The 16,641-nt window shown below is 47.7% G+C and overlaps 2 protein-coding genes across 3 annotated transcripts in view; both read right to left on the bottom strand.

Annotated features, from left to right (window-relative positions):
* Positions 1 to 225: 225 nt before the first annotated feature.
* Positions 226 to 7,056, bottom strand: LOC137464600 (myosin-1-like). Of its 2 annotated transcripts, XM_068176019.1 has the most exons (17): positions 6,391 to 7,056; positions 5,984 to 6,088; positions 5,659 to 5,763; positions 5,140 to 5,242; positions 4,949 to 5,052; positions 4,737 to 4,828; positions 4,467 to 4,575; positions 4,117 to 4,305; positions 3,724 to 3,846; positions 3,455 to 3,517; positions 2,981 to 3,145; positions 2,704 to 2,822; positions 1,994 to 2,059; positions 1,579 to 1,680; positions 1,044 to 1,140; positions 779 to 872; positions 226 to 437 (listed from the first exon to the last, which is right to left on the bottom strand). In XM_068176019.1, exons 1-17 carry the CDS (start codon positions 7,039 to 7,041, stop codon positions 388 to 390), a joined length of 2,337 nt encoding a protein of 778 aa, XP_068032120.1. In that variant the 5' UTR covers positions 7,042 to 7,056; the 3' UTR covers positions 226 to 387. The 2 variants fall into 2 exon arrangements, with proteins under 2 accessions (XP_068032120.1, XP_068032119.1); XM_068176018.1 differs by having other exon boundaries at positions 4,949 to 5,242.
* Positions 7,057 to 10,299: 3,243 nt separating this feature from the next.
* SLC1A1 (solute carrier family 1 member 1) overlaps positions 10,300 to 16,641 on the bottom strand; it is a 47,898-nt gene continuing 41,556 nt past the window's right edge. Inside the window, exons 9-12 of the mRNA XM_068176020.1 lie at positions 16,105 to 16,227; positions 15,385 to 15,579; positions 14,732 to 14,866; positions 10,300 to 11,802 (exon numbers count right to left, since the gene is read on the bottom strand). Of these exons, the coding sequence (XP_068032121.1) occupies positions 11,556 to 11,802; positions 14,732 to 14,866; positions 15,385 to 15,579; positions 16,105 to 16,227 (700 nt within the window). The 3' untranslated portion in view covers positions 10,300 to 11,555. The remainder of the gene's footprint in view (positions 11,803 to 14,731; positions 14,867 to 15,384; positions 15,580 to 16,104; positions 16,228 to 16,641) is intronic.

A 16,641-nucleotide genomic window follows, 5' to 3' on the forward strand; every position in this document is an offset into this window, starting at 1 on the left:
ACCTCCACAGCCCATGGGTTGGGGCAACCCCAGCCCCTCCACCTGGCTCAGGGACACCCCCCCCATACCCACATGACCCAGTATGGGGCTTCACCCCAAGCTCTGCTGTTTCTGTCCCCACCAAAACTTTGCCCTTCCCCGTGGCACCTGTCTAGCTTTAGGGTGGCAGCTCTGAAGCGAGGGGTTAGTTTTGAGATCAGTCTTGATTAGAGTATCTCAAACACAGCAGGTTACAATTTTTTTATTAGCTTGAAAAGAAATCTCTTTGAGTAGCTGTCCCAGTCTTTTCTTCATGCAGGGCTCCAAGCATCCAGTCCCAGCTAGCTGCCTGGCTGCTGGCTCCATCCAGGGGGACTGGATTTGCAGCAAATGCTGCAGTGCCTGGGATCAGTGTTTGAGGTCAGAAGCTGGCTGGTGTTCTACTAAGGTGGTGGGGCCTGGGGCCGAAGGACAGAGGTAAGCACCCTGAAGCCCAGGGCCATTTGCATGGCCAGACACCCTCAGGGACAGGGTACTGTTCCCTGCCCTCCAACATATGGGCTGTTTTCCCACACTGGCCAGGGCCATCTCCACACTGCACTCTGTCTTGAACACACCAAGGACTAGTGGTCCCATCCACCAGTCACCCCCCTCCATCCTGCTTCCACCCCTCCTCAGCCTGCCCCAGACCCCAGACCCTCCCTGCACCTGCCCAGGTGTGCAGATAGAGCCCTGCTCACCCATCACCAGGAAACAGCTAGCGCTCTCTCCCCCAGCACTAAGTCCTGACAGGCCATACCTAGCTTATCCTGTGCCCTCTTTGCCTCCTCAGGCCTGTGCTCCTGGCCCTGATCCATGTGGTCATCCATACCCAGCAGCTCAGTCATGCCAGACTGGGAAGGAGAGAATGGCTGGCTGTAATGTGGGGCTCAATTCAGCATCCTCCAAGCAACAGTCCTTACCCATCTCTCCTTGAGGAATCTGAGATAGGGTGGCTTCCAGATGCTCAGCATCTCTCTCCCAGCCTTGTTCCTCCCTGACATTCCTCCCTTCACCATCCCTACCTTTTCGGAGAGGTGTAGGACAGCCTTGAGTGGTGCACTGGATGTGTCCTGAACCTTGCAGCTCTGTGACTTGAGGAACTTGCTATTGATCAGCTTCCTGAGGGATGGGGCATGGAGATGCTCATTGTCCAGCACTGTGTTACCCTGGGCTTCATCCCATTGTGCCAGAGACGGGGGAGAGGTTGCTCCCTACTGATGCACGTTCCTGCTGACTCCCCTACAACTGCTGCAGGAAACCCATGCCTGTCCCACTGTGCTGAGTCCCCACCAAGCCTGAGATCAGGCTGAGACCAGATACAACTGGCAATATGTGGCTTCAGTGCCACTGAGACCAGGGCTTGAGCAGTGCAATAGGGGCTTTAAAAGCCCAGACACCTGGGGCAAGTACAGCTGACTCTTTGTGACCCCCTCTGCTCCCATGCCCTGCCCAGGCCCCCTGGCCTGCTCTGTCCCCCATTCAGGGCAGAGATCTCCCTTGCCAAGGCAGGACTGTCCAGCATCCTAGAGACCAGTGATGGGTCCCCATGTCCCCTACCTGTGATCATGCTGTTGTGCTTGCTTCTCTGTGGTGATGGTAGAGGGGTGTGCAGTGTGGCTGCCAGGCAGCGGGGGACAGAGCGGCAGCGTGTCAATGTGCCTGGGGAGGGCAGAGTGGTGGGTGGGTGACAAGGGACAAATGAGTCACCCTAGCTTGGGGCAGAGCACCAAAACCCATAGGCTTGTATCCCACAGCACCCCTCTGCCTGCTGCCCTCAGGGCGGTGTTCCTGGAGGGAGCACTCCACATCTGAAACATATGGCTTCAGAGGGGGCTCAGCAGAGCCCTGGAGTCAGACCCTCCAGACACCTCAGCAGAGTCTAACCCCTGTGCCTCAGACAGGGCATCACCAGCACCCATCCCCTGTCCCACCCACACAGACCCCCAGTATACCAGTGCCGGGTGCTACTCACGGGCCAGGCACCTGCATATTGAGCTGCTGGTCGCAGGACAGGCACTTGTAAGGGACCAGCAGCTGCCTAAGGGAGAAAGGGCTGGGTGAGCTCCTGACAGAGCTGCAGTGCACACAGCCAGCAGCTCAAAGGCAGCAACAGGTACCAGGCATGTTGCTGCAGGGAGCCTCAATGTTTGCAGGTGGAGTTGTGGCATGTTGAGCCTTCCCACCCAAAGGGACAAGGAGATAAGCTTGCCTTGGCAGCACTGGAACTGCTGAAATGTGGCTGTGGCCCATAGCTACCCAGAGCAGGCAGGAATATGAGGGGAATGGTGCAGGCACCCACACTGCCATCCAAACCAGCCCCTTCCCCACTGTCATCCCCTAGTCAGTGCTCACAACTCCCTTGCATCTTGCCAAGGTGGGCAGGTCATGACTGAGGTCTATGGCACCATGTGTTTCATCCTTGCCTAGGCGAACAACCCTCTGTTCTCCATCCTTGAACCTCTGCACCCATGCCCCAGTGCTGGTTTGGACAGCTCAGTTTTGCAGATGCCCATTCTTGTGCCTCCTTTGATGTAGGGAACCTGATACTGATGGGTGAAGAAGGTGTAGCTGCTTTGTCAGCATCCCTGCAGTTTGTTTACATTTTTCTGATGCCAGGGTACCATACAGGAAGGAACGAGGCCAGTGCTGTTGCCAAAGCCAATACCATCCCACTGCACTCACCGCTTAATTCCAGCAGCGTCATCAATCTCTACCGACAACTTATCCTTGAGATCTTTAATGATCCTTGCCCAGGTATCCTCTAGCTGCTTCTGGAAAGAACCAAGCTCCAGGCGGTCCAGCTGTGAACAGATGTACCCCCTTAGCCAGCAGCTCCAGGATGGAATATAGTAGTCCACAGGAAAAGCCAGCAGAAGGGGAAACCTCAGAGGGAGGTTGCCTCAGGCTGCAAAGCATCCAAGGAGCCAGTTTGGTACCGTGAGGATAAGGCACCCCTCACCTTGGAGTCCAGGGCATCACTGAACCGCTGCTGGGCCTCCTGCCAGTGCTGCTTCTGACTTAACACCTGTCTCAGCAACTCCTGCATCCTCTCCTCCAGACGCTCCATGCTCGCATCAAAATGGGCGCAACTGACTTTGCTGCCTAGGGCAGCTTTGTCCACTTTCTAGCAGGGAGGAAAGGCAGGAGAGCAGTGGAAACAGGGCCAGCATGTGTTGGGGACAGAGGCAGAAATGTTCCTGTGGGATCATTGTGCCCTTTTCAGGGCTGTGTGGCCTGCCTATCCCATCACCCCCATGGGGTCAAAGGGACTTAAAAAGGGAGACAGAGGGACCTGGCAAGGGATCTGCAGCCAGTCTGGAAGTACTCACACCCTCCCCCTTCCCCATCCTGGCCAGTTTTGTGACTGTGCACCCAAAGGGAAAAGGGCATTTGTCACCCTGCCCAAGATCCCTTGGACCTCTCAAGACCATACCAGCAGCAGCAGGTCCTCCTTGTCTGCTTTCTTCTCGAGACCCTCCAGGGACCGAAACAGAGCCTTCCAATACAGAAAGCATCTCATGACACCACAGCAGGGTCAGAGCTGTGATCTGGCCAGCCAGTGCTCCCTGCTCTTTGGGAAAGGCCATTTGAACCAACAAAGGGCTTGTGAGCAGGTGGTTAGGGGATCAGACCTCTGTGTGATCAGACCAGCCTTGGTGTGCCTGTGGGATACTTTGACCCTGTGGGGGTCCAGCCACCAACCTCAATATCTTTCTGATGCTGGCGATGGTCATCCCAGAGGCTCGCCATGACATAGCCAAGCTGCTTGCAGTCCCCTTCCACCCGCACAACAGTGGCCTGGATGCTCTTTAGCAGCTCCTCATCCTGCTTCAGGGAGAAAGATGACAAGATAGTGTCATGCAAGGGGTATCTGGCTGCCCTCAAGGACAGATCTGGGTTACTTGGTCATGAGCCATAAGCCTTCAGTGCCAGCCAGACATTTGTATCAAGGCTTTAATTTCCTGCCATACTGCCAACCCGTCCAAACCAAACTGGGAGGTAGCAAGGGGCTGCTCTATATTACAGTGAGCACAGACAGAGGGTCCCAATACAGCCTCCCAAGCACCCCGCCCCGCCATGTTGCCAGCTGCCCACCTGGGTTTCCTGTGGCAGTGACCTCTGCAACTGCTGTGGCACCAGAGAGTCCACCTGCTGCTGGGGCCTTTCACAGCAGTGTAGGAGCTTCCTCACAAGCTTGGTGTCCGAGCTGCTGTTGGGGCACACTGCCTGTGACTCTCCCTGCTGCTGACCCACAGTTTCCATCATTGCCCTCAACTCATTCAACTGTAGAAAGGGGAGAAGGAATCGATTTTGAGATAGAATGGATGCAGTCAGCAGAACCTGGTGCCCAGATGGCCCTGACCAGGCAGGGAATGTGGCCAGGAACCCAACAAGGAGCAGCCTGCCATTCAAGACAACAGTTGGAATGCTGCCTCCAAACTCACCCGCTCCTGAAACTGGTCAGCTGTGACCAGCTGATTCAGTGTGGCCTTGGTAATCTTCTGCTCCTCTCTCAGCTCCTTCTGCTCCTGCCTAATCTCCTGCAGTGCAGACCTAGCCAACAAGATGAGGGCACAGGCAGGCTGAGCCTCCATAAGGCCACCTAGGAGGTGAGCTTTGCTTCCCAAACCCAGTGCTCCTGGATTGCCACCCCCCATACCTCCCGGCTCCCCTGCAGCCCCGTAGGATACAAAATCCTCTCCCCATCCTCTTACTCCCACTGTAGGGGAATCTCGTTGGTGCCATCCACTTTGCACTTGGCTACAGTCACATCCAGCTTTCCGAGGGCATCCTGCAGCTGCTTGATCTGGGAAGGGTGGTAGTGGCAGAGTTAGGGCATGGACCCCATGCTCTCCTTTGCCTGCCTCCTCTCTGCCAACTCCCTCTGGCATCCTTGCAGCCCCCTTAGGGACTACTATGGGCTTACCTTCCCCTTCTCACCCTGCAGATCTCTGGCCAGATTCTGCAGGGCGGACATTTGGCCCTGGAGCTCAGATGGGTCTCTGATAATGCTCTCCATAGCTGGAAGGCCTTCTTGGGAACCAGGCTGTGTCCCACTGGTGCCACTTTGGGCACTGGGGGTTCCTGTCTGCATCCCAGGGGTGGTGCTCTGGGGACCAGGGCTCTGCCCCAGCTTGTCCATGTCCGAAGTGTGAGGCTTGGCAGGGGCAGGCTGGTCTTGGAGGACCAGTGGCTGGCTGGCAGCATCCTGGAGGTTCCCCTGGAAAGGGACTGCAGTCAGGACCCAGGAGCATCCACAACTAAGCTTGTGCCCAAGCCAGAGAGACCCTGTGTGGGCTGTGGCTGCCAAGTACTGGTAGATCTTTATCTTCTTCCCTTCCCAGCACCTATTTTCCCTTTTTAGGGGCTGTTTAGTTCAAAGTGCCTCAGCAACCCTTTGGCTGAGGCAGGCAGTGACCTCTACTACCAGGGTGATCTGCAGGCAGAGGTGCGGGCCTCCTAGTGGGCAAGGCTGAATTTCCATGCTTCCCCCACAGGACACCCTTCCCACTCTTCCCTCCCAGTGACCTTCACACTGGATGACACCCATGGACACAGGGCAGGGGTGGCAGGGCAATGTCTTGAGAGGCAGGGAAGTGGGGAGAGCCTAATTCCCTCCCAAAGGCAGCAGCTCACCTGGCCAAGTTCTTCCTGGATCATCCGTATGTCTTCTCCCATGTGGGATTGTGTGGCCTTCATCTCATTGATCTTCTTCTGGAGATCCTTGCAGAGATCCGTGGTCTAGGAGAGGGGGTTGGGGGGGATAAACCTCAGGGGAGGGTCCCTGGGGACCTGAAGGACCTTTGCCTGCACTATGATCTGTGGGGCACAACCAGATAGTTGGGCACTGTGGGTTGCACTCTCCATTCATCTAGCATGGCCGGATGCAGCTGAACCTCCAGCGCACAGAGGTCACTGGCTGCTGTCTCAGACCCGCAACATGCTGATTGTGGCAGCTCACCTGGCCAAGTGCCTCCTTGATCCTTTGGATTTCCTTTTCCGTGATGGACTGCATGGCCCTAATCCCAGCCATCTCCTTGTGGGGCTCCTGGGAGAGAGCAGTGGCCTAGGAGAACAGGTGGCGGGGGTGAGCCCCAGGCAAGCAGCTCCCCAGAGACTCCCACTCCTGTCTTTGGGAGCCTATGGCACACTCTGGGTCAGCAGGAAAAGACACAACATGGGAAGGACCAAAAGCACCCAGAGCAGTGTTTCAGCCCCAGATTTTCTTTCCAAATCTCCTTCCCTTTCCCATGAAAGTCAACATGCTGCTCGGAGCTTGGGCTTCAAGCAAACCTTCGTATAAGGGCACAGACCCCAGAGGAGGGGGCGTCTTGCGGGGAACACCCAGGGGATGGGAAAAGCCTCTACCTTAGAGATGCCACTTTCTTTGGCTTCAGTTTTCTCCATCTGTCCCATGTCGGCAGCCACCGAGGTGACAGGAGAGCCGCTTCTGGTCCCCTGCAGCTCATCCTTCTCGGGCGGCTGCTCCCCCGGCAGCTGGGACGGCTGCACTGTGTCCCATGCTCCAGCCTCAGTTTCGGTCCCGCCTTCCTCCTCCGGCGGACCGGTGCGTGATGTGGCGGCATGGCTCTGCCCCGGGGCAGACGAGGCTTCCTGGGGCCCCTCCTGGGGGATCACGTCCTGCAGACCCAGCAGGCTCAGGTGTCCCAATATGACCTTCAGCAGTTTGCGGAGCGCCTCCAAGTTAACACTGACTTCGGGCGTCCCGATGGCGTCATCCAGCAGCTGTAACAGGCTGAGTGAGGCCATGGCTGCCGCCCTGCCCGAAAACACAGCACCTGTTCTTCTTCTGTGCTCGGAAGGAAGCTGCAGCCAGGAATGTGGGCAGCTAGCAGCCTCCTTCCTCCTCTTCCTCTGCCTTCCTGAGCCCCGGTCATACGTGCCTGTGTTTGTGGTGTCGCTTGTTGCCAGGTAACGCCTGGCCCTGGCAACCGGTTGTCGCGGAGTCATGGAAGAGGCCGTATTGGAAGGGACTTCTTCCAGCTCATCGAGTCCCATGTTTGCAGCTGTGGTGGGCCAGGGACCCCTGGCTGAAGGGGTCCTCCCTGATGGCCCCCTTGTTCATCAGCCACCCCAGCTTGGATTGGGGAACATGTGGTTAGGAACCCCAAAATTCCCTTGCTCCCCTTGATCTCCATCTACATTCCACCTTGGGCTGGGAGGGACAGCATTAGGGGCACCCCAACCCCCTCCACCCCCTCAAGTGTTGCCCCCACCTTGGGCTGCCCCGGTACAGCACAGTTGAGGGCAGTGATACAGCTGCCATGGTGCTTCATCAAGCTATGGGGCTGAGTAAGGGTCATGCTGGAGCAAGGGTCATGATGGAACTCAAGTGCTTCAGTGGCAGGCCTGGACACACACACACACGGAGACATGGCTCGAATTAGGGAGCCTCTGGGGACTCAGATATCTAGATGGTCTCTGGATAGGACCCAGATGCCCAGATGGGCTCCCAGGGCTAGGATGGGATGCAGATGTCTGGGTGGCCCCCACAACAAGGAGGAGACACATGCGTCTAGGGTTCCCCCCAAAGCCACATGTGGAACACTGGCACTGTCCCCTCATGACCAGAAGAAGATCCAGGCATCATCTGGGGGTTTTGAGGGGAGGCAGTTGGGGGGCAGTGAGTGGGGGTTTCCCCATCACCTTCTGCACAGTGTAGTGGGTGCCCTTGGAGTTGCTGTCATCCTAAGGGGGATGACACACCATCATCACTTGAACTCCCAAACCTCCTTCACCTCCACTGCCCAGACATGGAGGGGGGAGCCACTCTGTGGGGCAACCTTTGCCCCTTGACCCTTAGGCCCCAAAATAGTCCCCCAAACCAGTCCATGGCCCACAAACATCCACCATGGACCACAAATACTCCCCCAAAATGCCTGCCCTAGCACATCCAGACCCCAAACCACCCCCAAAACACACTGTTCCTATTGCCCCCAGCGCTTCCTATCCCCGTATGGCCCAGTGATCCCAGTACTCTCAGCCCAGTGCTGCCAGTACTCCTACACTAGGACTCCTAGTATAGCCCATCTCAGTGCTACCAGTGTCCACTGAGAACATGCAATGAGAATGCCCTCCCAGGCTACCAGCAAGCATGTCCTACCAAGCACAGCCAGCCTAGCTCCCCCATCCTAGTGCTTCCAGTACATTCAGTCCCAGAGCTCCCACTACTCCCTATACCACTGGTGACATGCAGTGGGAAGGCAGCTGTGCCTAAGATTTGCTTTGACGTAACCAGGATTTGCAGCTCTAATTTTAAACAAATCACCTCTCCTCTGGTGAGAAACTTGTGAGTGATTGTAACACCCTGGCCCTGACCCTGAGATAGCAGGTATATTTGGGGGGAATATAGGGTCATGGAACTGGGAACAGGGCCACCTCAGTGTGGGGACGTCACCTGCCCATGACCCTCAAATGGCATGTCCCCTAAGAGTCTGAAGGTCCCTGACCTCAAAGGATCCTATATCAGTGCCCAGAGGTCCTTGTCCCCAGGAAGTCCCCATCTCCACTGCAGCTAGTCTCCAGCTAGAAGCAGTACCCTGAAATGGGGCTAAGGGTCCCATGGGTCTGGGGCAGGTCACTGGGCTACAGGTTCTCATGGGTCACCGGGCACCCTGAAGACCTTGACCCTGTGAGGGGCAAGTGATGCAGAAGGGGTTTGTGTGGTGATGGCAGGATGAGGGCACAGATCCCATGGTGTCCCATCATGGCTGCCTCCTCCCTGCCCATGCACCACTGGTCAGTTTCTGTTCGTATCAGAGAATGTTAAAGAAGAAGTGAATTGCACGTCACAGTGTTTTTTATGCAGTTTTAGATCTTGTGGAGATGATATAGCTGAACTGTGCATGTTGTCAGACCTATGTATGTTTATGTGCAAGTGCTTTCTTTGTTCAGAGTTAAGAGTCAACTAAAAGTCCCTGAGTATTTCAGCAGAGATGGGTGTGTGGGTAACCTGGTCCTCCAGGTCAAATTAAATTAAAGACACAAACACTATTCAAAATGCAGAGTGTAATCTTGTGATAAGCTTCTGCAGCCCCAAAACCCCTACAAGAACGTAACAACATGGTGTAAAGGGCCAAAATCTGCAGATGCCTTTCTAACAGTGATTCTTTACCACTCTCCAAATCTTTCAGACCAGGAGACTATGGAGAAGAGGAGCTGTTGCTCAAGCAGGGTGTTTCCATATATATAGAAGGTATGTACTTGCAACACTGTGTCAAGAAAAGCATCCTTAGACTTAAGAGGATTTTCAGCATATGGTTTGGTCTCTTGGTTGTGAGTAGATGGCAAAACAATACCATCAACACCTACTCAGTTGAATCTGATCCAGATAAATAAGTTGTAGGTAAACAATCACCTGCTTAGTGTGTGTTTAATAATAGTATACTCCAAATCCAGGAAATCTGTAGTTAAGAGTGGCTTCTTGCAATCTCAGTACTCTGCTCTTGAGCATCTGTTTTATTGGAGGAAGAGAGTAATTCTTGCCAAAACTACAGCTGAATCACTAGAGACAATAACATAAATCCTGAATTTGATGGGGTTTGGTTTTCTTGTTATGGCTAAAGGAACTCTTAAGGACAAGATAGTAGGCTAAAACAAGAGTAAAGAAAGAAATTATTTATTTATAACACGTTAGGAACACTGTTCACACATCATTAGCAGGTTGATAATAAGGTGATCATAATAAGGTGACTTAATAAGGTGATCATAATAAGATGATCATAAAAGGGTGATTTAAAAAGCTGGTTAAAGACAAGGCATAGATTACAGGCTAGTCATGGAAACTGGTAGGCTTTTTCCTCCCATAAGCAAAACTGCACAAATAAAGACTGTCTCATACTGTTTCTGCAAAGGTAAAAGATTGATTTACTCAATCTGTACATTTTCTTTATATTGTATAAATTTACCAATACTTAATGTTTTCATATAGTTTATGATGTTAAATTTAAATACAGTATTATGTCTCATTAATTTAAGGTGAAATTTATCAAAATATACAGTAAATATTTTCTTCTTAGTCAGTTCTCTTTGGCACACTTCTGGTCTGTCTAAATACAAAAGTGTAGGATTGAATCGAGTATATAACACTGCAGGTACTTGGAGGGTTTTTTGTTAGCAAATGAATGTGATTTTATGCTTACCACAACCTTATTCACAAAGAAATAACTGTATATGAATTTCAGTTTAATTTGTATATAAAATGGCTAACCACTTCAATGTGCAAGGCAGAAAAAAAATTGTTACAGCAACTCCTCCCTTGAGAGAGTGATTTTTGCACCAAGGAAATCTTGTATAAAATGTTATAGAAAATGGAGATTTTTAATGACGAAGTTCTCGGTGCTTCTTATTTTACAGCAAGCCACCTGAGAACATGATTTTCTAGGTCCAGAAATGGTTCATAAGATACAGTTTAGCTGACAGGTTGGCACTGTAGTGGTGTTGCAGCTATAAACTTGCATGTTCAACTGATAAACTAAACCAAAGAGCCAAAAAAATAATCAGTCTGTGTAAGAAGTTTAATGAAAGTGGCTTCTTTCTATGAGAAAGGTCTCATTCCTATATTCTTGATATATGTGTGTATATATATCTATCTGCTTTTATTGCAAAGAAGAAACATTTAGAATTTGCACTCTGAACTTTTGTCTTCATGACCTCTGCTTACTTTTGGGCTGACTAATACTTTGTTAAAATCATAAGTGGACAACAGAAAATGGACTTCTGTTTCTGATGGAAATGTATGAGGAGGCCATCAAAGTTGACCTAAATAGATAAAGTATAATTTTACAAAAGCTCTTCAAATGCCAGAAGAGCAAGCTCAGAGCACTTTAATTCACACTGAAGGCCAATACCAGCAACTGGCATTCACATGAAAGGTATGAGGAAACTTAGCTGCATAAATATTGGACCTCTTTCAGTGACTGATTATTTCACAACTGATTGAAAACTAAACCCTATTCACAGTAAAATGTACTTATTTCAAGGCCCTTCTGGTCTGTTTTTTTCCTGAATCACGCAAGTAGTATCCCCTCAGCTGCAGAAATTAGCATTTTGGCAAATGATCAAGTTACAGGAGTTGTCAAGTACTGTGCAACCTGTTTAGAAGGCAAGGATGTAAAAAGGGATTTCATACAGGTACTTTGTGATGTGGTAATGTATAATGTATGCTGTGCTACTCATGAGTAAAACACATTTCGCTGTCCCAGCTAATGACCCATTTATGAGCATGCTGATTCCAGACAGGCATTTCACAGCCTCAGGAATAGTATATATTCTGAAAAAAAAAAGTATTTTGTAACTGTCTTTTTCTTTAGCCTATCAGTAAGGACTAACAATGGTGAGTTCAAACTGTTGAGGGAGATGATGAGAAGGTGCAGAACTGATAAGGAGAATCAGAGTCTGTGCGGTAAATCAGATATGAGATGTAATTCATTCTCAATTTCCTTTAAGCTTCTTGAAATATTGCATATGGCCATCTCCCTTAGTGCTCCTGTTTTATCTGAAAACTACTGGCTTTAGAACTGGGATGTCTGTGTGAAGGATATGGTATCAGATTTATCTACAGCAAAGCCTCCATTGATGTAAGATTTCTTGGCCTGTGTTTCATCATTATCAAGTATTCCTGTTTCCAAGGCAAAAGGATTGATTATGTTGACTTCAGAGGTGACATCCATCTGCTCCAGCTCCTTTTTGGAGAGCTTCTCCACTACTCCTGTACCAAAGGCATCTCCCAAGACATTCACCATTGTTCTGAATCGATCCCTATGGAACAAAAAAGTTGTCAGACAAACCATTCAGTTGTTTAGAAAATCCTTTTAGTAAAAGTAAGGTACTCTAGCTCATGCAGCGCTGTTTTCTTCCCAGTGCAGATTTGGATAATTATTCAATTAAAAGAAAATAGTCTTTTAAAACAAGAATCAGAATTTTACTCACAGGTATTTGAAGAAGCGTGGAGTAATTTTAATGAGAAATTATTTTGTACAGGACATGCAAAACTGCAAGTCATGTCACTTGTCTGTTAGAGTAGTAATTCCACTGCTGTGGCATAGCCTTACAAAATGCTGGAAGGATCACCTCTCAGGCCCCTGAAGTATGCTACAAAGCTGGTTCCCTTCCCTGTAATGATAGACTGTGGGGTGCAGCAGCAGCAGAGTCTGCATTGTGCCTTTTGTCATTCTAACAGTCATGTCCCTCAGTCAGAAGAGGACCTAGCCCAGTATCTCCAGTATTTTGGCCCAAAACTGGAAAAGGGAAAGGCCTGTCTTCTGCTAGCTTCTCCTTATTAAAGGGCTTAAGGACAAACTTGTACTAAAAAAGTCACTTAAAGGAATATGATACTCCTGTACTATTGACTGTTCTCCAGACAGAAATGTGACATGCAGGCCTTAAAAACCTGCTGCTACTTGGCAGAGGAACAACAAACCCTTGCAACATAACCAAGTTTGAAAATCGACATGAAAGTACAGTATGGAGAGTGGAAGGGTACACTTCCCTGTTTCTCTTTTGAGCTACAGAGCACTACAAAGGCTCTGTGGCAGAACAAGTTTCTCTTTCTGCGCAGAGACATTGAGGTGGATATATTTATGATATTTCACAATACTTCTACAACTGCTGAATTCTAGTGCTAAGAAAGTTTTCCATGTGCAACAAAAATATATGGTAGGGAAAGGAAGAGAGAACAGTAAAGATTCTAGTAGGATCAGTGTGACAGGTGAGGAAATCAACAGCACTGGAAACTCATCTGTTATAATAGCACTATTCTATTTTATTTAATTTACACAGCAAAACACATCTTAGTCTGAAAAATGCCTTAATTAGAACCAGAAACATCTTGAATTATTTGTATGTTTCATGGTGGAACAAGTACCTTCCATGTACTAATATTGTGCCTAAAACCCACAAAAGCTATGGACTTCTAAAGTGGGTTAAAGATCAGATCCATAAAGTCATGATTGCTCTGAGAAATAGGGAATTGTTCTCTTTCTCACTCCCATAAGGCTAGTAGAGGGCATCAAATGAAATTATTAGGGTGTAGATGAAAACAAACAAAATTCAATTATATCTCTGCATCATTAGAATGTGGAATTCATCTCCCTAGGACTTGTGGAAACATGGGTCCCAAAACAATGAGGCAGTCATAGAAGAAGACAAAAATCACTTCTAACTCAGGAACTCTCTGTTCTGCAATTTTTGGGAGGCTCGGCAAATACTTTGGAAAAAGAACCAGTATGCTGTTTTTTTGTGCTGTTCTTAGACTCTTTAGATACTTGCTCTGAGCCAGTGGTTTGTACTGATCTGCACTATCCTTAAAAACATTTAAGTGCCCACTAGGAATAGAAGAGAGCTGGAGAAAACAAAATTACTGTGGAGAGCACAGCAAACAAAACTATTAGACCCTGTTGCAGACAGCTGACTGGGAGAATGTATTTGTGGATGGAACTGGCTCCTTTGGAGAAATTATGCTTATACATAAATTGAATTGATTCTTGGATCCATACAAAAGCCCTGATTTTCTGGAGACTGGCATTTCTCTATTTGCAAAATTGAGTTATATAATCAAATAAATATATCTGTGAAATACATAGGTTGCTGCCAGAAATCCTTAAAAAAAATGACTGGAAAGGGCGGAGGAGGAACACCAAGGCATTTATCTTGAGTGTAAATAAACCTGAAGAAGACATGCAAATATTATTAAATTATTAAGATCACTGGATTGATACCAGTGAAATGTCATCCATAAAAACTGCAGGTGAAAAAGACCTTGGGCTGACCAATAAAGCTCACACAGTTTAGGAGGCAAAAGAACTGAAGTTACACTTGTTAACTTGTGAATCCTGTTACCCTACGTATCATGGGACAAAACTTGTATTTGTCCCATGATTATTGATAACCTTCTGACCTCCAGAATGCACTCTGTGATTCTTTGGGCTTTTGCCAAAGTGGCAGAGATACACACTGGTGTAATTTGAACAGAAAAGATTTCTGGTGAAAAGGCTTCTTTCCAGAAAGAGCAGATGAATGTGATGGAGAGGTTTTGAAGTGCTCTGATATGGTTTGGATTAGGCATAAGAATCACTTTCCAAATTTAGATGTGTGCTTGTTGATTGAGGGCTGGGCCAGTGCTCTCAGTGAAGAACAGCCCTAGCAAAGTAGTGCTGGCAGCACAGATCTGTATACAATCTGCTATATGTGTGCATGTGGAATGCAGGGTCAGTTTTGCTTTGTTCATAAGCATAATGTTGTGCTCCACTGCCAGCTTATGGATATTATGTGTTTTGCAGCTTGTGGCTACATTTGATTTTTATGAATGATGTATGTGTTTAGCATAATGTGGTGGCATCTCTGACACTCTAGAGATATTTCTTGGTACTGTCAAATTTATCTGTCTTGAGGATGATGCTCATGATTTATTAGTGCTGTGACCACTACTTTAAGGCAGAAGGCATCTCTGAATGAGTGAGGTTATTCACTGCCATCCCATGCAGTAGGACTTCTCTCACAATCAAAGCCATTACTGCATTCAACTCTGAACAAGCCTGGCTATAAGAATAATCTTTGTCCATTTTCTGCAACTACATGATTTTATTTCTTTCTTTCTCAGACTTACACATTTCTGGGCAATGTATGCAAACATTAAAAAAAAGATAAGGAAAAAGAAAAAGGAAAAATAATGAAATATGATTAAACTTACAGAAGCCAGTCAACTGCAATGATGAGAGTAACATCCTCGGCAGGCAGGCCAATGGCACTCAGCACAATCACCATGGTAACAAGTCCGGCTTGGGGCACACCTGCAGCCCCGATGCTGGCTGCAGTAGCTGTGACACTAAATCCCAAATAAAACCCAGAAAAGGCATTCAGAATACATGCTACTCAGAGAAACTCTGTTTTCTGGCACAAATAGTTTAATTTCACTGCAAGAAAGAAACCTAAATTTTTCAGTTTTCCTCTTGAATAGTATTTATTCAAAGTCTGGTGTCAAGCTTATAGGATAAGACATGTTCTGATGTACTCTTATGGTTACACTGCAGAATAACAGGCAACACATTTCTAGCAAGCAAACTAGATGGATCAAAGGTAGAGGCTGAGTTAGGTTTACGAGTGTTTGCAGGGAAGAATAATGGTAATCTTTATAACAGTACTGTATACCAGCTGCATATCCTGATCCATCCTACCTCCCCATCAGGTTGCACTGGCTAGGCCTTGGATCAAGAAGTGAGAATATTTGTTATTTCTTGTGCTGTGAATGATTGTTTTAACTTTCCCATGGGGTATCCAAAGTTAATGTACCATTTACAAAAAAGCTCACTTCCCACAAAATGCATGTGATGGCTTTAGTCTTACCTAATGGTAACTATTTGGCCAATATCCAGTTCTAAGTCATTCAGTTGTGCAATAAATATGGCTGCTACTGCTTCATAAAGAGCAGTGCCATCCATGTTGATGGTAGCTCCAACTGGAAGAACGAACCTTGTGATTCTTTTGTCAATCAAATTTTTTTCTTCTGCACAGCGGAAGGTGACAGGCAAAGTTGCTGAACTGGCTCATAATGAAACACATAAAATAAGTGAAGGCAACAACACACCATTTCTATTATGTTTCTTTTTGCTCAGAGCATGATCTGTTTTATGACTCAAAAGGAGATCTAAGGAGGAAGGAAGGCTGCACCATGAAAAGAAAAGCAACTTTTCTTGTATTTGCTAATTATTGGAAGAAATAGCTAAGTGTTAGTTGCTCTCAAAATTACATGGTAAATTGCCATGTTATACGTAGTCACAAAAAATGTTCACCAGCTTAAATGCTGTCAAGTCTGCAGCTAATGAACTGAATGGCAAAGAACTGCCTCCTCCAGGGAGAGGCAGACTCTTGTTTGGTGTAAGGCTAACACACTCTGTAGTGCCCTTTGGGTACGACAGAAATAATGATGAAAACAGTATTTCAGCCTCCAGGGGACTGAGAACTGTCCAGCTGATACCAGGGCTTTTAAAAAAGTAGCAGTAAAATCAGCACAGATCATGCAATTACTACTACGTACATTACAGAAAAGATATTTCTTTTGTTTACCTGGAAGAGATCATGAGGGCTGTCAGAAGTGCCTGAGCCATCCCCATGGCAAACCGAAAAGGATTTTTCCTTACTATTATTAAGTAGATAAGCGGCAGAACTATAATGGAATGGATTGCAAGTCTGCAAAATAAAATCAACTAGTTAAACAAATAGGTCCATCTCATTGTCTTTCTTTACTAAGATGGTGATAATAGGTACCCAGCTCTGTCCTCAAGTATACTTATGAAACACTAAAGGTGACTTTAGTGACACCTAGATGCAAAATTTAGAGAGAATGCCATGTTAATAAAAAGCAGACTAATGCTGTTCTACACTTCCTTTTGGAAAGGAGAGAGAGACCATATATTAATTGCCTTTCTTTCCTAAGCTAAGCAAGAATTGACTTGGAAAAATTTTAAACTGATAAAAATGAGAAGCCTAAACTAATACATAATATTTAAAGTGATGTGCAGAGGATGATTTGAAATAACACTAAAACACTTCAGTCTTCTCCCAAATCCTTACAATGCAAACCAGAGACAAACCAGAAAACCA

This window comes from Anomalospiza imberbis, chromosome Z, assembly GCF_031753505.1.
Source record: "Anomalospiza imberbis isolate Cuckoo-Finch-1a 21T00152 chromosome Z, ASM3175350v1, whole genome shotgun sequence".
NCBI lineage: Eukaryota > Metazoa > Chordata > Aves > Passeriformes > Viduidae > Anomalospiza > Anomalospiza imberbis.